Source organism: Hippoglossus stenolepis, chromosome 7 (genome assembly GCF_022539355.2).
Source record: "Hippoglossus stenolepis isolate QCI-W04-F060 chromosome 7, HSTE1.2, whole genome shotgun sequence".
NCBI lineage: Eukaryota > Metazoa > Chordata > Actinopteri > Pleuronectiformes > Pleuronectidae > Hippoglossus > Hippoglossus stenolepis.
Window position 1 is genome coordinate 11,980,007 of NC_061489.1, and position 22,480 is coordinate 12,002,486.

At 43.4% G+C, this 22,480-nt stretch overlaps 3 protein-coding genes and 1 long non-coding RNA gene across 5 annotated transcripts; 2 read left to right on the forward strand and 2 right to left on the reverse strand.

Annotated features, from left to right (window-relative positions):
- Window positions 1-778: 778 nt before the first annotated feature.
- LOC124852080 lies at window positions 779-8,031 on the reverse strand. Its single transcript, XR_007032816.1, has 3 exons — window positions 7,700-8,031; window positions 1,534-1,699; window positions 779-1,448 (listed from the first exon to the last, which is right to left on the reverse strand). It is a non-coding gene; the product is annotated as an uncharacterized LOC124852080 (long non-coding RNA).
- Window positions 868-4,440, forward strand: pcdh20 (protocadherin 20). Its single transcript, XM_035160701.2, has 2 exons — window positions 868-1,082; window positions 1,556-4,440. The coding sequence occupies exons 1-2, from the start codon at window positions 1,035-1,037 to the stop codon at window positions 4,097-4,099; spliced, it is 2,592 nt and encodes an 863-aa protein (XP_035016592.2). The 5' UTR covers window positions 868-1,034; the 3' UTR covers window positions 4,100-4,440.
- plp1a (proteolipid protein 1a) lies at window positions 7,327-16,109 on the forward strand. The gene is made up of 8 exons (XM_035160707.2): window positions 7,327-7,558; window positions 10,679-10,865; window positions 11,005-11,161; window positions 11,518-11,686; window positions 13,006-13,079; window positions 13,165-13,230; window positions 13,612-13,750; window positions 15,634-16,109. The coding sequence occupies exons 1-7, from the start codon at window positions 7,555-7,557 to the stop codon at window positions 13,690-13,692; spliced, it is 738 nt and encodes a 245-aa protein (XP_035016598.1). The 5' UTR covers window positions 7,327-7,554; the 3' UTR covers window positions 13,693-13,750; window positions 15,634-16,109.
- A 350-nt stretch (window positions 16,110-16,459) lies between these two features.
- On the reverse strand, window positions 16,460-22,034 carry rab9b (RAB9B, member RAS oncogene family). 2 transcript variants are annotated; one of them, XM_035160709.2, is made up of 2 exons: window positions 21,887-22,034; window positions 16,460-21,005 (listed from the first exon to the last, which is right to left on the reverse strand). In XM_035160709.2, exon 2 carries the CDS (start codon window positions 20,918-20,920, stop codon window positions 20,312-20,314), a length of 609 nt encoding a protein of 202 aa, XP_035016600.1. In that variant the 5' UTR covers window positions 20,921-21,005; window positions 21,887-22,034; the 3' UTR covers window positions 16,460-20,311. The 2 variants fall into 2 exon arrangements, with proteins under 2 accessions (XP_035016600.1, XP_035016601.1); XM_035160710.2 differs by lacking the exon at window positions 21,887-22,034 and adding an exon at window positions 21,122-21,875.
- Window positions 22,035-22,480: the final 446 nt, after the last annotated feature.

Consider the following 22,480-nt stretch of genomic DNA (forward strand, 5'->3'; position numbering starts at 1 on the left):
TCCATGGTTTCAAATTAAAAGTAAAACGTGGCGTTAGTTCCTCTGTGTGGTTTGGAACGGTGTTCACACTTCAGCAGTTGGCAACAGAGGGGCTTTACAGAGGAACTTAAAGAGTTAGTGTATAAGCTTTATGGAAGAATAAAACTGTGACCATCAACCCAAGTACATTGTAGAAGCTCTGACACAATATACAGTCAGGTACCATCTTAAAAGTTATACAGTCTTGCTGGGATGCTTTTTATTTCACAATATATTTTTGATTGGCTGCATTATTACTGAAGGTCCTGACTATGGTAGCCCGGAAAGTAAACGCACCTGAATAAAAGAGCTCTTTCTCCACGTGTCAACACAACAGTTTCATTTTATTATAATTGTTGTAAGTGCTGCAGTACCTTGCTCTGTCGATAGAGGCCGCTCAAAGTAAATTTTTACTTCTAAAAGGCAGCCGTGCGGGTATGAGGGTCACATGAGGCAATTTTCAGTAAAGTCCCTTTGCTGTTTAAAGTAGTGGTAGAAATATATCAAACAGTTTAAAATGCTCTATTACAAGTGAAAGTCAACGGTTAAACTGAAACTCAAACGTTGTGCACTGTTGATTTGTACCCAGTCATTGCCCCAGGCACTTAAGGTGCTTAGGGCAAAGTTAACAGTTAATAATGATATAAATTTTTTGTTTAAATACAGAAAACTGCATTGTAGCACGTGAATAGAAATAGGTGTGTATCACATTGATATCTCCATATTAATCCTGTTGTGTAGAGTTTAGAGATATGTACACAACATGCTTACATGCTTACTCATGATTTTATTCTTCAGGAATTTGTGTTGTTGTAATAACATGTGTTTAAGTAATGCAGGTGAAACCTGTTGTCCCTCCCTGACGTCTCCTGTGTCAGGCTCACACACAAGGTAGGCCAAGTGTTGAGGGAGGGGCTTGTGATGAATTATGCCTTCAGCTGTACAGGTTTAGGTTGCTGCCTCCGTCCCCGGCATTCAGTCGCTGCCGTGGAACTTGGGTAACATGTGTGAGGGCGATGGGTCATGGGACTCCTGATAATATGAACTGGGCTGGACTGCTGCAGGTCAGTGAGCCATTGTGGTCTCTGTGTTTCTGAGTGACGGGGTGTAACTGTAGTGTTATTCTGTATTGTGTAATTAAAACAATGTACTGGGTGTGTGCTGGAGGACCCGATGGAGACAACACCTTACATTTAACAAGCTATCCTCAAATATATGAAATATTGGTAAAACTGTAGAAATGTACACAAATGTTTTTTTCCTAACATCAAGTCCATGATTTCCTGTTTGCCTTTTGTTTTGGGTGTTCTATTTGTACGTGAGTGTAATTGTTTGGAGATCAGTGAGAGGCATCACGTTACCTTGTTTGTCCAGTTGCATGCTTTTCAAAGAGCTGAATGAGGCATGAGGTTTCAACCACCTGAAAACTTCTGTCAGAATAAAGGGCAAAAAACATGGTTGCCAAATCATCTCTTCAAATAAAAAAATAAATAGATTTCTCTATTTTCTGCTCACAGTTAGTTTCTTTCTCCGACAGAATCTGCTGCTTCTGGTCCATCTCAGGCAGATCGTGTGCGATTCTGTCCGGTTTTCCGTCCTGGAGGAACAGGAGCCTGGCACTCTCGTCGGGTCACTTGCTGAACACTTCCCCCCTCCGTACCAGCTCCTGACCCAGGACTACCTGTGGATGGACAGAAAAACTGGGAATTTCTACACCACCGAGAACAAGATGGATCGTGAGGCCCTGTGTCCCGAGGACACAAAAGCAGAGGAATGCATTATTCTACTCTATGCCATTGTAAGAACCTCAGGGGACCTTATACAGTTTCCTGTGATCATAGAAGACATCAATGACAACACGCCTCGCTTTGAAAACAGTGACATACACCTGAGGATTTCTGAAGACGTGACTGTAGGGACCAGTTTCTTATTGGACGACCAGGCTCAGGACAGGGACGCCGGTCTAAATGGAGACCTACAGTACCACCTTGAATATTCTGATGTTGATGATAATGGAGTTTTCGGTTTAAAAGTCGAAGAAGACGGGCTTTTCCTCATGCTGGTTGTGCAAACAGCTCTGGATAGAGAGACTAAGGACCAGTATCAGATGGTGCTGGTTGCCACTGACCGCGGCGTGGGCCCTTTAAGTGTTACAGCAACTTTAACAGTCACGGTGACAGATGTTAACGACAACTGTCCGCGCTTTAGCAGTGACAGCCCGAGCAGTGTCACCATCCCCGGAGACTCCCCGAAGAACATGCTGGTGGCTCAGGTCAGAGCCGCAGACCCAGATTTAGGCCCGAACGCTGCCATCGCTTATTCCCTCAGTCCCAAAGTCTCCGAGCGGGCCAAGAAGCTCTTTAGCCTCGACAGCCTCACTGGGTACATCACACTAACACAGGACCTCTGGAGTGACAACTCCGAGGAGCTGGTGTTAAAAGTGTTAGCTAGCGGCCATCACTGCCCCCCAGCAGACACTCAGGTAACCGTGTGTGTGCTCCCCAAGGCGACCCAGGAGCTGACGATCAAGATCGGGTTCATAGTGGAGCATGAAAACCAGACTATGGTGTTACCGGAGAACCAGCCCCCCACCGTCTTAGCTGTTCTAGAGCTCGAGGGTGACAGCAGCTTTAAAGGCTCGTCTCTTGCCATTGAGGGCGAAGTGCCTTTCACTTTGAGCCCGCAGAATGGCAAATATCTGCTTTCCACATCAAAGCCCCTAGACTATGAGTTGAAAAGTGAACATCAGATTTCTGTGATCGTCCACAGGAGATCAGGTGAAGTGTCTGCCGTCACTCCCTCGAGGCACGTGCTGAGGCTAAAGGTGGCAGACGTCAATGACAATCCTCCACATTTCCCCCAGTCTCATTACCAGCTGGAGGTGGTGGAAAACAACCAGCCAGGAATACCACTGCTGCAGGTCACAGCTTCAGATGCAGACAGCGGACACAACGGCAGGGTGACCTACACGCTGGACAAACACACATCTACCATCTTTAACATTGACCCTGTGACAGGTCAACTGTCTGTGTCGGCCTCTCTTGACAGGGAGCAGCAGGGTGCACACAACCTCACTGTGTTTGCACGAGATAGCGGCTCTCCTCCCTTGGAGTCCGTGACCACGGTGTCCATCCGCGTTCTCGACCAGAATGACAATGCACCTGTTTTCCAAACCCCGCACTTCATCTTTTTCGTCCCCGAGAATGTGCCGCCGTTCACCCAGGTGGGACGGGTCGGGGTGACGGACCCAGATGAAGGGGAGAACGGGAACACAGAGTTGCATGTTGTAAACAGCAGTGGAACCTTTGTTGTGGATCACGCCCAGGGGACGCTTCGCACCAACACAAACTTGGACCGCGAGACAGAGGGCCACTACGAACTCTACTTGCTGGCCAGCGATCACGGGCACCCGGTCGCTTTGACGTCCAGTGCCAGGGTGACTATCTTTGTGCAGGACATCAATGACAACCAGCCAAAAGTAATCCTTCCCAGCAGTAACTCCTCATGCCTGACTGTCTCGCCCTCTGCTGTGGCAGGCAGCATGGTAACAAAGATCCATGCCATCGATGAGGACTCTGGGCTGAATTCAGAGATTACGTACACCGCTGTGGCGCCAGAGACCGTGCAGAACAGCAGCCCGTTCCAGGTGGACTCAAGGTCAGGGAACATTACCTTAGCTCAGCAGCTTCTACAGAAGGACCTGGGAATGCATCACCTGTTCATTGTGGTGAGAGACGGGGGGAGACCAACTCCTCTCTACAGCACTGTCTGGGTTAATCTGCTGGTGAACGAGAGCGTGGAGCCCTGCCACTTGGACAGGGCCCCCACCTGGACGGGGACACAGCAACTGGTTCAAACCCCCCCAAGGGCCCCCATGTGTGAAATGGAGTCTCCCACATCTGCTCAGCTCACTTTGTTGGCAGGCGTGGGTTTAATGCTGACATCCACATGTTTGCTTTTGGTGACAGTCGCTTTATACCTGAAACAGAGGAGGGGAAGAGCGCGGCAGAAGACGAGCGGGCAGTTTGACGAGAATAACATTCCGCTCAGGCACAAAGATAAATATTACTCCGATGAATAACAGAATAAAAAGCAAGGGATGTGTAAAATCCTTACTCATACAGTGTCAAAGATGAATGCAGCCTGTGAAATAACTGTATTCTGAGTAATTGTCAAAGGCTCCTTGCATTTTAATGAACAAATTTGTTAAATTATTCCGACACAGTGTGTTCAAACATTTGTCAAGAGCAAAAATATGTGGAAATAGAGTCGATCCATTTTCCGATAAAGATCCCCGTCAGCTACCAGGAGAGTAAATAAAAAGTGATCTGATAAGTGAAATATTTGAAGTTTCTTGTAGAAATGTCAAACACCATAAATTGACACTGGTGATGCATACAGTATCACCCACACCAAGATAAAAGCGCCTCATAGCAAAGCATTGCTGAAACACCAGTATTATCTTTAGGGATTGTGAGTGCTGAAGCCAGCGGAAGACTGAAGTCATGGTCTGCTAAGTTGATTGGGCCTTTCTCAGATTTCTAACTGGGAGTGATGGGGAGTCATTCATTACACAGAGGGGTTTAGCGTTCCTCTGGTGTGATGAAAGCGTCCGAAGAAGACGCTCCTCTCTGAGACGAACGCAGGAAGCGGACAGCGGGTGAGGACAGGTGAGAGGCGACGTGTGGGAAGGGACACCGCCATCTCAAGTCACCGCCTCACACCTGTTACCTGATAGCACTGCTCGTCACCTGCGGCGCTGGATCGCACCCAAGAATGAGGAAAACCTAGTGTGCAGCGCTCCGTAAGCAAACGGGCTTGTTTTGATAGCAGATGTTTGGAGGGAAATCACACTGTGTTCAAAGAAATCTTTACAAAAAGGCAGCTGCTCTCATGTGCCGCTGATACATTTGTATGCTGGCAAACAATGGAGATATCAAACCAGGTTAAGTGATGCATTGAGAATGAATGAGTCAAGGATGAATCGCGTTCACAAATCTGTGAACACACAATTACAGAAGGAGGATGCATTAATTGCTTGCTTTTGCAAAAGAAAAATGTAGTTTTTTATCTTTACGGTATCATGAGCTATTGAGTGATCCTTTCAAGATGCACCTGCGCCGGAGAACAGGAGGGAAGCCGAGAGTCGGAGTCTGTGAAACACAATGTACAACAACCTAGTTAGTGCTCAACAAGGCTTGTATAACGCGAGGGGTGTCTCTGAGGATTTGCGAGCTAGCGGCTCAAGAAAATAAATAATCTAATAGCCTTGTACTTTGAGACTCACTGCATTAACTCAGAGGAAATAAAGAGCTCCATAACAAAATTACAAATTAAAGTAGCCTCTTAACATGAGGAATTACAAATCCCATTTGATTACAGCATGTGCACATTAATATTAAAGAATGGGACATGTGGAGTTTTTCAACAGAGACATTTTGACATTAAAGAAAAAAACTGATACACAGTGGTTTTTACAGCATCATGTTTAGAGACAAAGCTGATTTTTCTCCACAAATGACTGGAATTATGGAATACTGATGACTGACTGTCGATGGCAGGAGAAAGTCTGCCATCTCCTGGACACAGACGCAGCTAAATCGGGCTCTTTTGGTGTTTGGCCAGAGGGTGGAGATGAATCAGAGTCTCTCACTCCGCCACAGTCAGGTCGCCTGAGATCAGTGATGTTTCCCTGCCGCATGCTGCTCTGCTCCACTCACAGCACATTTCATTTTTTCCCCCTCCATCTCCGGCACAAACGTTTGATAGTGGGTTATGGGGTTGCATGAGTTGACGTGGACAAAGAAAAAAACAGCTGGCACTGAACCAAAACGCCCGGCGGATTTCTTTTTCTAAAATACACATCAGGGATTTTATGATCACACGAAATAACAATCAGATCTAATTGAAATACCAGTGATTTTTCAGCCCTCAACAACCCACGTTAAAAGGCTCTATTTGAATTCTTTAGAAGTTGAGTAATCCACATATTCATGTTCTGTGAATAACACTTGAAGCTTGCATTTCTTAAAGGAACATCCAAGGACCAAATAGAATTTAAAGAGATAACTGATGAAGCTTATATTACTTTTACCAGCTGGGATGTCTGATCTTCCCTGTTCAGTACAATGTAGAGTCGGGCGATAAAACAATATCAATAATTATCGCAATATTCACCAATATCAATATAACAAAAGTCAAATATATATATCGATTTAGGCTCATTCTTATACATTGTTGATGAAGTGTAACACACAATTGCTCTACGCCAGATGTCATGCATGGTGGAAGCACTCAAATTATTATCTTAAGTAAAAGTAAAGAAATGGACAAAAATGTACTTAATTTAACTTTTCTAAATCGAGTAAAAGTAAGTGGGTACTTGCTTTTAAATAGACTTGCCGAGCCTAATATTCCCTGATGCAGCAGTCTACTACACTAATAACTGGGCCTATAGTACATTTTGTTTGATTACAAGAAAAATACAGACTGTCATATTAATGAAGAATACTGCAGCTGATGCTACTGAAAACAGTTATTGGAGGAGGAAGGGCCAAGTGTTACCTGCCTGCATTATTGGATCAATGCCTCTCTCATTATTGATGAAAATATATTAAAATCCATGTGGACATGTCTCGCAATGCATTGTAAAAATGTAGAAAGTAGATATTTGTGATGTACGTAGTGGAGCAAAAGTGAAGTACCCTAAAATAAATCTACTTATATGCACATGAAAATGTACTCAAGTAACAAATTATATGTACTTAGTAAAATGTTTTTGAGCACGTTTAAAACCCCAACCTTCACCCTGGAGCATGAATCAGTCAATATACTTAAAATAATGTGATATTTATCTTGAGAATTATCGCCCTTGTAGTTCATCTCTAAGACTGCAGCCAAAAGCACATATGACATTTTCCCATATGTGTGGAGCGCGTCTCCTGACTGTCCACATAGGTTTATACTGATGCTGTTTTAATCTCACAAATCGCTGTTAGACACGTCGCAGCCATTCTGCGTGATTCATGAGCGGTTTCTCATTTGATTTTATTTATAAGGCTGGAAATAAAAAACGAAAAACAGAGGCCTTGGTGAAGCAGGGATTGAAAGGCCCTGCAGGGCTGGAATGACCAGCTCATAAGAGAAGTTAGATTCATTTTCCATGGGAAGAGAGAGAGGAGGGGGAAAACTCTTTCTCTCTTTTGAATTTGCATAAACTGCAAGTTGCTCTCTCTCTCTATACGCGTCAACAATGAACTTAGTACATTTCTACAAGCGCAGGAACCTTGAACTCCTCATTATTCTCTCCGCCCTGGGGCCCATTGAAAAGCGTCATTGTTTCTTTAAGATCGCGCTCGCACTCATCGGCGGGTCTGTCCATTGTTGAGGGAACAGAAAGCGAGTTGAGGTTTGATATCCGGGGGCCGGAGGACACTAAGTTTGCGCATATCATCATCATCATCAGTGGAGCAGCTGGAGAGGAGCCAGACACAGTGAAATCACCGACGGGTCGTGAACGCATCCTTCCTTCCAGACATGGGTAAGAAACTGCTGCCTCTCCAGAAATCTAACTTTATTAGTTATTAGAAGACCCTGTTGTTTTCAAACGTGATTCCATGTGAGTGCACAGGACGAGTTACAAAGTTTAGTGTGAGTTTAGAGGGGGGGGGGCTGTACTCACCGGCTGATGCTCCACTGACATGTTGAGATTTATTTCATGCTTCACCACGACACAGTTTCTTCCAGAGGAGCCTGGTCGCATCTGCTCTCGCTCGCCATCCTTCCCCATTTGTTTTAAAACAGGAGCAGCTTGACCTCGGCTCCGCATTTTCACCAGAAACTCTAAAAACCTGTGTTTTCACCTGAGCTGCAACGACACACACACTGTGGGGTCAGGGCGCGTGAGCTGCTGGTGTCATTTATGAGTTGATTGGTTACAAGGTGTGTGTGTGTGTGTGTGTGTAGGCACGCGGGCACGTTCTTAAATGTGTGTGCATGGCTCCTCCGCGTCCACCTGTTGTGTGCATGCATGGAAGGATGTATGGTGGCCCTGGAGTGCAAAGCACAAAAGCGTCGAATCACAAAACACAGCGGTGTATTATGAAATACAATGGCAAATGAGTAAACAACACAACAAGCATATTACAAAACACCACGACAAATCACAAAAACATCAAAACACAACCACAAACACATTTTGTCAGCATTTGCCTCCTAAAAGGACAGACAGTGCTTTCGTCCAATCAGCGACAAGCCGTGTCTACTGCAGGTAAATCCCCATTTTCTGATAAAAGAAGATGTTGTTGTGGTTTGTTTTGTTTTTCTTTGTGTCGTTTTCATTTTTGTCAGTTGTTTTGCTGTTGTTTTTGTCCCATTTTCTCATTTGCCCTTGTGTTTTGTTTTGCTCTTTGTGTTTTGTGAATTGTGTTTGTGTTTGTGTTTTCTCACTCGCTGCTGAGCTTTCTTATTGGGTCCCATGTGTTGCGGTTTGCTGTTGTGTGTTTGGATTTGTCTTTGTGTGTTCTAATGTGTCGCCGTGGCTTGTGATACGCCCGTTGTGTTGAGCACTTCAGGGCCACCGTTAGCATGTGTAATTGCCCTGCTTTAATTAACTTCCTTTCTCATTGAACAATACTGAAATTAACTGTGTGTTATTAGCTAAGCGCCCACTTCCATACTACAGTTAAGTTGTACGATGAATGAGAGGGATCACAGTCTGTCCCTGTCACACACACACACGGCCATGTAGATGTGTTCAATTAAAGAGCTTTCCATTTGCTCCTGCTGCCATCTGTGTTTACTGTAATGGTACCAGCCGCAGTCAGTCCGCTCCCATTGTGTGTGTCTGTTTGTTTGCATGCATGCATGCATGCAAGCGTGTAATGGCAAACATGCACACATAGTTGCATTGTTTGTTTATAGATGATCTTTTTTTTCTCTCTCTCTCTCTCCATCCTCTTTCAGCGCAGACAGCTCCCCCACTATCACTTTCTTGTCCCTGCGCCCCCTCAGAAGGAAGTCTATGTGTGCGACTGTGCGTAAATGTGTGTGTCAGGCATGGAGGTACCTCTGGCCTTTGTTTGCTTGACATTGGTGGCCCTTGTACCCCCATGATGCCATGGGACAAAGACTGTTGTCTCTGCGGTCACAAAAGCAGCCTCTCTCTCTCTCTTTCACTTTGTCTCTCCTCTCCGCCCTCCCCCTTTTTCTCACACTCCCCATGCTGGGTGGTGAATGGAGTCAGGGTGCGAGCCGGGGTCAGAGCAGACACGTCCCCATGCCCTTGGCCCTTGGCTTCCATTCAAGCAGCACATGACTCTGAGGGAGAATGCACAGCTTTACCAAGTGAACTAAAGTGTTTACAGCTGCAGTTTGATCCACAGTGAGGAATTGTAGCATGGTCACTGTTTCTGTCAATGCTTGGTAAAGACTTTTACAAATAAAATCTCACCTAGGAATGTAGGTAGTTCCAGTTTTATGTGCCCAGGTTTGAAGATGTCCATCTCTGGACATTTCTGCCATCCCCTCAGTTCAAAGGAATTGCGTGGGCTATTACTACACCAACCTCATTGTACACTTTGTCCGTGGGAACTACTTTCTACCAAAGCAGTGGTCACAATCCAAAGTCCAGTGTAACAGGAAAAGGTTTCTTGATAGTAGCGATTTTATATTTTGTGTAATATCGTAATCCTTGTCACTTTATTTATTTGTGGATGCACTGAAAATGAAAGTTCGACCAATGTGATAATCAATTGTATTTTTTTTTTTAACAATAACACAAAAGGTATTTCTGTGTACCAGCTTGTCCAGTGACTTACTGCTTTTCTCAGCTTTACAAAATATCTTTGGGTTTTGGACATAGACATGACTGCACCCCAAAAAAGTGAAGTGTCTCAATCACCCTCTGGTGTCTGGCTGCGGTGTCGATCATAAACCCTGTTTCCTCCATACTAACGGATGGATGTGGACCAAACAAAGAAAAGTCAAAGTTCACGTTAAATCCTTATTTCTTAAAGATGGTTTCTGTCATTTTTAGGTAGTTCTTATCAAGTTATGTTTGGGGTGAAACGTCATGATTGACAGCTCAGACAGACTCGTTGATTGGTCTTGTGTGTGTGTGTGTGTGTGTGTGTGTGTGTATTGACGGGACCGCGCCCCCGCAGCCTCACTTTCTTCTGCACAGACTCTGTGCAAGACAAATGTGCAAGATGGAAGCGTTAATAACTGAGATATTTTAGCTTCAGTTCTGGATAGTGGGGGGAAGTGGGGACGTATTGTACATCTCTATATTCTTTGGTTTGGGCTGTAAAGAAGTCAATATGGGTTGTGAGAAACTGTGGTGGACATTTAATAGATTTTTGTGGATATTTCTAAACACAACAATTTAGATGTTTATCAATACTGAAATATAGTAGTAAACCTAGTGTAGAGCAGCGCAGATGAAAAAATAAAACAAAAACTGTATTGGGTGAATCTCATAGAGCGATATTTCAAAACCTTAGCAAAAGTAACCAAAGCTAGGGTTTATTATTGTTGTTATAATTTGTACACCGCTGTGCATAATTTGTACATTTTAATAGAGCACTTCTCACGTGTTGTCCGTCATAAAGCATCAATAATAAGCATTAATAACGTGTCCTGACTTTCGTGTTGCTAACAGGTTGCTACGACTGCTGTATGCGCTGTTTGGGTGGGGTGCCTTATTGCTCCCTGGTCGCCACACTGTTGTGTTTCTCTGGCATCGCCCTCTTCTGCGGCTGTGGGCACCAGGCGCTCACAGAGACAGAGAGACTCATCGAGACTTACTTCGCCCGCAACCTTCAGGACTACATCACCCTAGCCTACATGTGGGTAGTAAAATATAGCCTTTCTGTCATTGCAGTGACATCTTTTTAAGGGGCTGTAGTCTCCTATTCTGAAGGTCTGGGCATTCTGTAACCCTGAATTTTCTCTGTTTTCTTTCCCCTATATTCCTCTCCTCCTCAGCATACAATATTTCCAGTATTTCATCTATGGCCTGGCCTCCTTTTTCCTCCTCTACTGCATCGTGCTGTTGGCCGAGGGCTTCTACACCACCAGCGCTGCCAGGCAAACCTTCGGAGAGTTCAGGAGCACCATGTGCGGCCGCTGCCTCAGCTCCTCGGTGAGAGGGCCAAGAGTGGGGACAAGTAAAAGGGAATGGAGAGATTGGATGGGATTAATAGAAATATCACTCCCTGGTGGGTGCTGAGCTGAAAATCTTAAGGCTGCTGGAAAACCTTTGGGGACATTAAAAAGATAAGCGTACAGTGTGTTTGAGCAGTTTTGGAGTGGGGGTGGGGAGTGAGGAGAACGGAGCGTGAGATAATAAGCAAAGCTAATAAGAGGGAAACATAAATGTGTTCACTAAGTGAGTCATTGCTCGGCTGCTCATTAAAAACACTCTCCTTAAATGACTTGCGTGCATCAGTGTGTTATGATGATGCACCGTAATGTTCATTCTCCCTCCTCCATTTGCAGTTCATAGTGATGACATATGTACTGGCTGTGCTGTGGCTGCTGGTGTTTGCCTTCTCCGCCCTGCCTGTCTACTTCTTCTACAACATGGATGCCACCTGCCACACTATCGACGTCCTGACCGAGACCCCAGCGAGTATCAACCAGCTCTGTGTCGACGCGAGGCAATACGGTAACAAGAAACCCTTTTATGGCCACGTGTGTTTCTGCCCTGTCATATGAATTCTGTTATATATTCTATATTTTTGTCTTATTGTTAACAAATCCCATGAAAACACAAAGGCCAACAACAAATTGATCTTAATACTGGAGATGTGCTGACACACTTCCTGATACCCAGACCTTGTGTATCGGCCGATACTGAGTGCTGATCCGATACCAGTGCATTTAAGAAATAACATGCATAACGTATTTTAACCCAAGGTTAAACCCCTTGAAAGACAAATACATACAGAGAATAAACAGAATGTCATAGAACTTCTTTATTTTCTAGTTTAACGTACTTTCCTTTGTAAAATATCCTCGTGCCTTTTCGTGTGATGGTTTTTTAAAATGCTTCATGAGATTGTTACAGTGTTGCAATTGGAAACTCTAGTGCCACCCCTCGAAACTGAAGTCTTTTTTCAACTGTGCAACTTTCCAACATGAAATATTGCCAAATCGCTGACATTTTAGCTATCTCTGGCTAATGCTACACTGGATATCACTTCTTCTTCGCTGCTCTAAAAGCAGTACTTGCCAATGTCAGTACAGTGCAACTACGACACAGAACAACTGTGGCACTGTAGTTTTTGACTCAATCCCACATGTAGCCTCCTGCTGCTGTATGTGCTCAGTAGCACATAAAATATTAATATGTATTAATTTGAAATGAGTTCCCCTTCAAATCTGCCATTTGGTCATGTTCTGGTTAAGTTTGCTGAAAGCTACAGTGCCCTGTTTTTTTTAGCAAAGACTTTTTTTTTATTTGCGCTTGAACAACACCTTGACACCTCTTTAAAATATTTGCATAATAACGTAGAGCAAAGAAAAATGATCAGGTTTGACAGACGTATAAATAACAACACATATATATATATATAAGGACATGCAGTTTTTAAGTGACAAGAGTAACATCTGGCAAGAAGCTACTATTTAAAGATGATTGTGAAATTATTTTAAGTTGATTATAAGTGATGATGTCAGCAACTCTGCAACTAATTTCCCTAAACTTTTACTTTCATAGTTGTTCTTCCAACTTGAGTTGACGTTCAGGTAAATTTTACCAGTCAAGAATTCCTTTTTCCGATTAGTCCACACATGGACTCACAATAAGAGCCACAAACTACTCAGAAAGAAAATATTATAAATGGATACATATATTTTTGGTTTTGATAGGTTCAGGGAATCTGTGGACAGTATGAAAAATTAAATAAAGAATAACTTTATAGCTGTGTCCTTTTATTGCCTCTGTACTAAATAGGATTAACGAGATGCTTTTCATTTTCACAGGGCTCCTGCCATGGAATGCAGTGCCAGGGAAAGCCTGTGGAATGACTCTGTCCAACGTTTGCAAGACCAGAGAGGTAAGGGACCAGGAAGTAAATCATGTTCTGACACGAAATAAAGTAGACGCGTTATCACCACTCAATGCAAATCTCCTCCTTTCAGTACCGAACGACCTACGACCTCTACATCGCTGCCTTCGCCGGAGCGGGCATCACTCTGTTGGCTCTGGTGAGTGATTACGCTTCAGCCGGGGTCAATTTTACAGCACATCGTCCGCAGCAGGGTACAACAATAGCGTTATGGCTCATGTGACTAAGTGACGCTCAAAGTGTGGGCGGCGAGGCATCTCAGGCCTCCATGACTGATGATGTCTGCACTGTCGCCCTCTGTTCCTCTCCCTCAGCTGATACAAACATCATGATAATGCTGTAATGTCTGGTGCTTTCCAGTCATGTAAATGCCGCAACCATTGTACTCGCAGCTCCATTACAGAAGCTCGTAAATGGATGATATACAGCAGTTTATTACATACAGCATTTTTATTTTCTGGATTTATTCTGCTCTTCACTTCTTTCCTGACACGTCCTGTCTCTCCTTCTCCCTCCATAGCTGACCTATACTGTGTCGACCACCTATAACTTTGCGGTTCTGCGGTATCTGGGGAGAAAGGGGATAGGTGCACGGTGTTAGGCTCCCCAGCTTCCTGTCTGCTCTGTCACTTCTTCACCACCAACCTGGGGCTCTAAAGGCAAAAACAACAATTCTCTACTTCCACATCCTCCTGCACGGGGCCACCTGTGGTTATGGACTATGAAATCTTGTCTCTTCTCTTCTTTGTTTTGTTTTTCATTTTCCCTGTTGTAAACATTATTTTGTATTTCTCTTTCTGTTTGTTGTTTTTTTTTTATATACAATTGTTTTTTCTGCTGTGTTTTTTCATTATTTTTCAGTTCACCAAACAGATTTGTAAATCATTGCTTTCGTTGCTTGCTGAGGCTAGTGTCTCAAATTAATTTCGTTTTCCCATCACAGTGTAATAATAACACCACACTAATAAATTAACATGTGCAAGAAATAACCACCAACTGGCAACACATCTGCAGCTAGAATGCAGCTGTTCCGGAGAATGGGGGATTATAGGTTGCCTTAGCTACCGTCCCTCACATCTGGTTGCCACGGTGGTGGACGAGCGTGCATTTGCAGTCTCACGCTGACCTCGGGACTTTTCTCACGAGCTGGAGAAAGGCCTCAACAATGGAGTCATGCCTGTTGTGAGAGCTGGCCAATCAGGATCCAGCTCCGGGGGCCACCTGCGCTACGAGTCTCTGCCAAGGGTTATATTACACGTCAAGGGAGCGGGTCGCCTGGACAAAGAGAGGGTTAGACCTCTCCAAAACCCACAATGCAGCTCTTCTGCGTGTGGGCAGCAACCACACACACACTCCACACATCCACATGCTGCCGCCTGACCCCTACCCCCGCCCCTGAATAATGGAAATCATAGATTCAGATTGGATGAAGAGGCAACTGAAGGAATTTTAAATGATCTCGAATAGTTTCTTTCTGACAAAGGGACATAATTGTTTAGTTCTGATCTAGAAAGGTCTGAAATTGTTTCTCATCGTTTTGAGATGGCGAAAGCACTAGGTGCTAACTTATCAAGTAACTTTATTTTGTTAGATGCAAAACAATATTGTTGAGGTGTGACTCCCCCCTGCGTGACAGAGGTACTTTTAGGACACCTTTGTTTTGTCTCTAATACTTTTAGGAGTTGTGTTGTAGTTATTATATAATAACTGTTTTTACTTACTTTATCTGATTTACTTTTGCTTTTACACTTTTACTTAAAAAAATGAAACATTTTGTAACATAATCAGTAGATTATTTACATTGGCCGAGAGCTCAACACACTGCAAATTAAGAAAACGGATACAAATAGAAAAAACATATGTATATTAAGAAAACAACCTCATCAATTTAACAACACATGGGCTGCAAAAAGTCACAACACAGGCAAGCTCAAAAAGTGATGAGCCTGGCTGTGGTTCAATGCTTTGTGAAGTTCCACCACCACTGACGAGTAGCAGAAGCAATTGAAGTCTGCTACTCGTCAGTGGTGGTGGAACTTCACAAAGCATTGAACTACAGCCAGGTTCATCACTTTTTTTGGGTCCCCTGGAAACATGTCTGGTGTCGCTACTTGCAGCGTGTTTCTGTATTTGCTTATGTTATGACTTTTTGCAGCGCAAGTGTCGTCAGATTATTGAAGTTGTTTTCCTAATTTGCACGTGTTTTTTCTATTTGCATGTTTTCCTAATTTGCAGTGCGTTGAGCTCTCTCTGCCACCGTAATTGTTCTATGTGGTGGAAGTTTTACCCAACTCTGAATGGTGGATTTGTCAAGTGACAGCTGGTTGTTTAATGATTACTTTTTTTTTGCGTTGGTAATGTTTGATAATAAAAGGAATATTCTTTCAATTATTTGTGCAAAATATCTGTTTGAAGTACGTGTGTGAAAGTCTGTTGTAGCGTTGCAGCGTTTTAACTAGCACGGTATCCTTGGCTTCCTGCCTCGTGTGGGGGCCAAGGTGTTTTGTAAGGTGTTTTGTATTCTCTCCTCTTGTGTCCACAGGTGCACGGTTGCGTGCACTTGGCTGTGTACCAGGTGTACCAGAGGAAGCTGAGGCGCAGGGTGAAAGAGGAGAGCGCAGGCTACGACCTGTGTGGGAGGCTGCAGAGGGACAGAGGGGGGGTGCTGTGTTCTCCGTACCCTGCAAGCACGCCGGACGCCTCCTGACAGCGGCACCAGATTCACTGCAGAAGCTTCACAACTGAGCTGATCATCAAAATAATAATGTTTTGTTTTCAACTTTGTAGTAATTATTAGATCGATTCCCTTCATTGTTAAGTTGTAACATGGTACAAACGAAGTTATGTTTTTTTTCTTTACAATGGCTGAATATATTCTTAAGTTGGAGATTTAAAAATATGTATTTTGAAAAGCAGGCAGGATGATAAAAACAATTCTGTCTCGGTCAGATTTCCCAGTATGCAGTGCATGCTTGACATCCTTATTTAATGAAGGGAAAATAAACAGTGTTCACTGTCTCCTGGGTCCCACACATACTTGGTTATTCAATGACATTCAAGGTCTGGTGTGATGAAATTCGAAGAAGGTGCATTTTGAGTTTTACTTAACTGCAAAATCCAGAAATGCCAATTTATTTCAACATTGCTGCTTATTAGAGCTGAAATTGAGGCCTTCTTTCCCCCTGATGGTAAAGTGACTGGAGAAAGGTGGAGAACTTAAAGTTACTAATAAAACTGAGTGACCTATTTAAGGTTTTAAAAATAGTTTAAAAGAGGCTTTTGTTTCCAACTTGAAAGTCAATTTTTGAAGCCGTACACTTTCATGGATTTTCAAGGCATCCGAACAAAAAACAACAGACAAGATGGTATTTCCTTTTGGTATGCCGCATGTTTTTATTTGTAGCCAAGCACTGGAGGGTGTTCGACGCTTTGCCAGCATGTTGGCACAACCCGGTCTCATCCTCCGTAGTGCAAAAGAACAGGAGCAAGGAAAGTCGTCCATTAGTTCAACACAGAATCAAGACAAACAGTGGAAACTTTCACTCAGCTTAAATCGCACTCATGGGACGAGGGTGAAACAGACGTTCACTGTCATGTTGTACAGAATTATCAAATTAATGCCCTTTGCAATTTACATAAGCCATTAATTTAGACAGCCCAAAGAAATTAGATTTTTTACATTCATAAATATTACAGCAACATTTAAAAGAAATACTGACATGAGACTGGGTTGCAGTGATATAAGACAGAAACATGAGAGCAACACACTAGAGTAGTAGAGTAATGCTACCAGCTGACTGGTTCTCAGGTATGTTCCATTTCAGGCAAACACTGTGGTACGCTACATTATCTGAACAGGTTATAAACTGAAATGGTAAAATATAGTAAACAGACAAAGTATTTTGTTCGATCCAGAAAACATTAACACAGAAAAATGAATAACTTTAAGCCCTGATTATTTATTTTTTATTTGAATTGATTAAGCTCCACTTTGTTAAAATGCCCTAATCAGTTCACAGTTAATAAAACTTTCTCGTAAGCTCAATCACATCTTATAAAACCTTTTAACAATGACCATATACTCGAGCTATTTACCCACATTAAAAACAAAGAACCGTGCAATAAAGTAAATAAGTCTGTACCTGATTGGACCAAGTTCCTTTTCACAGTGAAACTATTGTAATGTTCACCATTAGTCAGCAGTCATACTGAAATATGATGCAATTTTTTTTACTTGAAAGGCAAATGTGCTACACAAACTACACAATAGCATCAACACAACAGAAAAAAGGTATGAGAACATGGAGCCATAATGAGAGACCATGGCGACTTTGTGCATTCAGACAACCAAACGATTTGATCTTATTTATGCAACAGGTTTGGTTGTTTGAGAAGATATAAAATACTGTTCAAGCAGCAACTGAAATACTGAAGAGATTCTATTGAAACCGTCTGTAACTCAGTTTGAATATTATTTTTAAAAAACACAGGCAAAAAGCACTGCCCTCTGGGCAACAGCAGCTAAAACCAAAGGTTCAAGTGCACCCGTGGTAAATAAACCGGTCTGTTAGAAGAACACTGAAATAAAAATAATGTACCGATCAAATAAACACAAGTTTTCATCAAGTTCTCCGAAAAGTCAGATGCAAGTTTCACACGGTGCTGTATGAATGGACAGGAGAGGCGACACACACATTAGTAGTAACGGCATTATCATAGTGCTCATGCTATCTCACATTCAGCTGAGACAAGGAGTGACCGGAGTGACAGCACAAGGTGTGTGTGTGTGTGTGTGTGTGTGTGTGTGTGTGTGTGTGTGTGTGTTGCTTCGGTTATATCAGTAAAGCTGAAGGACTGCAAAGTGAAGTCCAGTCACGCAACCAGCAGAGGCAGACGCAGGATTACAAACATGCCGTGACTATGAAAATAATTATAACCTCACCTACATATCAGGAAACACCAACTTTCATCAGCCGCTGATCAAAAACAGATGCCTTATGTAAATATCAGATGAATAAACTATGAAAAAAACATTAAAGGATGGAAATGTGCTTCTCAGAAAACTTAACAGCAGTTTAACAACAACAGCAGTATTGTTTACTGGAGATTTGCTAAACCTTTAATAGTAAAAAGGTCCATAAACATAAATCAAGAACTAAATATGGTCTGATATCTGGCTCATAGGTCTGGTGCCTGCAGCTACACAGTGAAGGGGTCGACTGAATATTGGCCTTTTTAGCATTTTAACGATTATCAGAATCTTTTTGCTAATAAAAATGTGCTACTTTTGTTCTGATGTAGCCGCCGCTTCCTGTCTGTCATCAGCACTTTGTGGTCTCTAGCAATGTCCCGCCCACATCACCGATTGGTTACACGTCACAAGTAATAACCTATAAAACTGAAGGTACAGACGGGCAAAGACGAACCTATAGACTAGAGCAGCTGCGGTGCGCGCTCCGAGCTGTCGAAGGTAAGGCAGCATTTTGCAGAGGTTGCGACATCACAATCCTCTTCGCTGAAGATGCAAAACCATCACAATCTAATTAACAAGTTCATTTGTTGATCCACCCAAGACACACTGAGCAAGAGAGGGTGAGAGAGTGAGAGGGAGCCATCGCTCAATAACTTGTAGATCTGAACACAGAGTGATCAACTGTGGAATTAATGAGAAAGTCGAGAAAAAGTAGAGAGCTATAAGTGCTTGAGCAAAACTGTTTAAATGTAGAGCAGGTAATTAGCACTGTAATGAAGAAAACAGCAAAAACAGTGAGATGAAAACTCACTAATGTTACCTTAAAGAGATTTTACTCTGGGAGAGGAAAAATAATTTGTGTTAAAATGTCCTCAGACAAAAGTAGAATGAAAGTCAATTGAACGGTACTCTGGGTAAATATTAATGAGTTACATTTTAAAAGGGGTATGGGTAAAATAATAACATAATCTTAAATGATTAAGTTAGAGATCATTTTTAGGATACCAGGCATCGAGATCCACACAGAGAGGAACTAATTAAGTCCATTCTGGAACTTTACATCCTGTGCATACAACTGAAAATTACAAATATAAAGCTAAAACTAATGCAGTCTAATACGACAGTCTTCAAATAAACCTTTTCGTGCTTGACACTTTTTATCAAAATTGTTTTAGACTGTTTGATCATTCTGGAAGATGTTGAGTTTGGTGATGCTGAGTTGTATTGCTTTGGACAGAGAGGCGTTTCCGGTAATTAGCCTAAAGCTTTATCGATATAAATGGGGTAAACAAAATAATCAAAACTACTGGACACCACAGCAGTTGTACCTTGACTTTGTGTAGCAGTAGTTTTGTGTTGTGTTATTCTACATTTGGACAATAAGATTTAAATCATTACTGCAAATGTAGCCTATATATTATGTAGTTATCGGTCTTCTCAACTACTAATAATCTTTATCAGCCCTAAAAAAAACAATATCGGTCGACCCCCAGCAGTGTTAATAGATCTAACAATCAAATGAATAAGAGCACCTCATTAGCCCGTACCCGATGTTTGAAGCAAGAGCTGCAAAATAATAATAAATAATTCCCTTCTTATTAAAGACAAAAGTGCATCAATCTTCCAAGTACCTCGAATCATATTGGTCATCACACTGATGTCAGGAGTTCTCAATCACAGGATCTGCATGGATCGAGAAAATGCACAGGCTCCCCAGCAACCGCTAACATATCTGATAAAAAGAGAAGGCTATGTTGTATTCAGTCCTTCTAAAACTGTGTAAAATCAGCTCATGGACAAATAGTTGAGTGGCTGTGGAGTGTGCTCTTCAGTAGAGGACTGGTATCGTCTCTCTTCCACTGTGTTAATTAAAATTGTAATTATTTTTGATTAAAATAAATGCTGTGAAAGCACTCGTTGATAAAAGCCCTGCATAGGCAGACAAAGCTGGGTAAAAATGTTCTTGTGCAACACCATTGGAAGCAGACAGAGTAGAAAGGATGAGTGTGCCTGTTGCAGTGTGCCTGTACCGTTTGTTAATTCAACAATCTAGACGCCAGCTTAGGTCCTTGACCCCGCCCTCCTTAGAGCCGCTGTATCTTATCCATATAATCTTTAGTGGATACTGTTATCAGTACCTTGTACCTACAGCATGTGTACCATAAACAATACATGACTGGCTCTTTAAACTGCCTCAGGCAAGTTTCAGCCAGAGAGGTTAAGACATCGTGAATTCACACCTGACCAATCAGCAGCAAGACCCGCGAGAGGCTTTGCGGTTGCCATGGAGATCTATAGTACTACTCAGTAGTGCATGGTCAATCTGGTCCTCAGCAGCAAGAACCTCCCTGACAGCTGCCTCAAATGCAGCTGTGACATTAGTGTCATCCTTAGCACTGGTCTCAAAGTAAGGACAGCATCCGCTCTCCTCGCACCAGGCCCGTGCTTCGTCCACCCCCACCTCCCTCTGCTCCATGTCTACCTTGTTGCCAAGCACCACGAAGGGGAAGCGCTCGGGGTCTTTAACATCTGAGTAGTACATGAACTCCTTCTTCCAGCAGCCGAGGTTCTGGAAGCTCTGCAAGTCATTCACAGCAAAGGTGAGCAGGCAGCAGTCGGCCCCACGGTAGAAGGGCGTGCGCAGGGACTTGAAGCGCTCCTGACCCGCCGTGTCCCAGATCTGGAGAGTGACCAGGCGCCCGTCCACTTCCAGATCCCTGTTGAGGAACTCCACACCGATGGTGTGAAAGGACTGGGAGTCGAAGCGGTCTGTGACATAGCGGTTCATCAAAGAGGACTTGCCCACTCCGCCGTCCCCCAGCAAGATCACCTTCAGCAGCAGGCTCTTCCCGCTCATAATGCTCTTCCTCTCACCCAGAAAGCCCTCCTCCTCGCTGGGTTACAGCCCTCCACACCAGGTGGCAGACCAGGGTCGATTTAACCTGGAAAGAGGAAGACAGGCAAAGATAGACACTTACAAGACAATCAAAACTGAAACAAAAATCACCCTTTGGGAAATGAAAGTGTCTAAATTCTCAGAACAAAATTCCACACACACCCAGGGTTTGATGCTGCTAATTGATGCAGTACAGAAAACCTGTCCTTGCAACATTTGAACCTCAAAGAACCTTTCTGCCAATAAATGACAGATGTGTAATGGTTGACTAGTTTTAGGAACACAGTGACAGGGGTGAATGACCAAGATGTCTGCCAAAGGTCTCTGGCTGAGTGGCTGGAGGCTGGAGGCTAGCTCTGGGCTGCACAACCCTACCTTGTTCTTTACAACATGATACAGTAGTTTTCACACATGATCGGAGCATTACAATGCTAAATGACAGCCTTGATTTAGTGAGCTACGTATCAGGTGACGTGTGAGTCCTACGCCACAGAAGGAAGAAGGGCGAGTCAGGATCAGACCACAAACAACAAACATGCTGCAGGATAAACTCTCCTCAAACTGCTGCGTCGGGGGTTCCTGTGACACTGAGCTCCCACTGCTTCACAGCAGAAGTTAAACAGGAACCGAAACAGGCATCGGGTTTCTAAATGCAAACTTTCATGCGACAGGACATGAAACTGTGTCACTGTGTGGCGGCTTTAGCAACAAGACCCCGCAGCCAAACTAGCAAAGCTAGCCGGGGCTAGTCCGACGGCTTGTTGACATTCCAGCCTGACCATGCTAACCGTTAGCCTCGGTGGATTCTGCGGCCAACAGCCGTTTATTAAAAGCCCGGAGAGGAGCAGAGGAGCAGCCGCTGCAGGGAGGTGACGTGACGCAGCAAACCGAAGCAGCAGAACCACAGAAACACGTATTTCCACTCACCCTGTCCCTGTGTGAGGCTGTTTGCTGCTTGCTGCTGTGCCCTGCATCTGACTGACGTGACGTGCGCGCGTCCAGCGAGGGAGCTGCACGTGCACGGCCCACAGGCCGAGCGGGGTCCTAAAGTCCGACAGGTTCAGCCCCCTTCAAAACGCCATGACAACACAGTGGGTGTTGTTCAGTTTAACTTAAAGGTCCAGTGTGGAATATTTAGGTGAAAGGGATCTATTGACAGAAATTTATTATGAAATAATTCCAGTGATGTTTTCACGAGTGTGTTTCATTTAAATTATACAAATTGTTGTTTTATTTACCCTAGAATGGGCCCTTTATATTAAAATACTTTATATTTACATCAGGGGGGGTCCTCTCTATGGAGGCCGCCATGTTTCTTGTAGTCGCCCAGACTGGACAAACTAAACACCCTTTGAGTTTTTATGAAAACTGAAGGTTACCACAGGTTCTCTTTCATGTTTGGAAGGGGAGGATGAGGTGAGGGGTGTTCAGCTGCAACATGCAACTTCACCACTTTATATCACTAAATTCTACACACTGCAACTTTAAGTACTGTACTTTTTTTATCAAATATTTTCTGTT

Bases quoted from the DNA above. Each gene is read 5' to 3' on its own strand.
- pcdh20 (XM_035160701.2), top strand. From the start codon at position 1,035: ATGGGTCATGGGACTCCTGATAATATGAACTGGGCTGGACTGCTGCAG. The intron at 1,083-1,555 runs GTCAGTGAGCCA...TTTCTCCGACAG, and splicing joins ACTGGGCTGGACTGCTGCAG to AATCTGCTGCTTCTGGTCCA.
- rab9b (XM_035160709.2), bottom strand. From the start codon at position 20,920: ATGAGCGGGAAGAGCCTGCTGCTGAAGGTGATCTTGCTGGGGGACGGC.
- plp1a (XM_035160707.2), top strand. The intron at 11,687-13,005 runs GTAACAAGAAAC...TCATTTTCACAG, and splicing joins TGTCGACGCGAGGCAATACG to GGCTCCTGCCATGGAATGCA. The intron at 13,231-13,611 runs GTGAGTGATTAC...CTCCCTCCATAG, and splicing joins GCATCACTCTGTTGGCTCTG to CTGACCTATACTGTGTCGAC.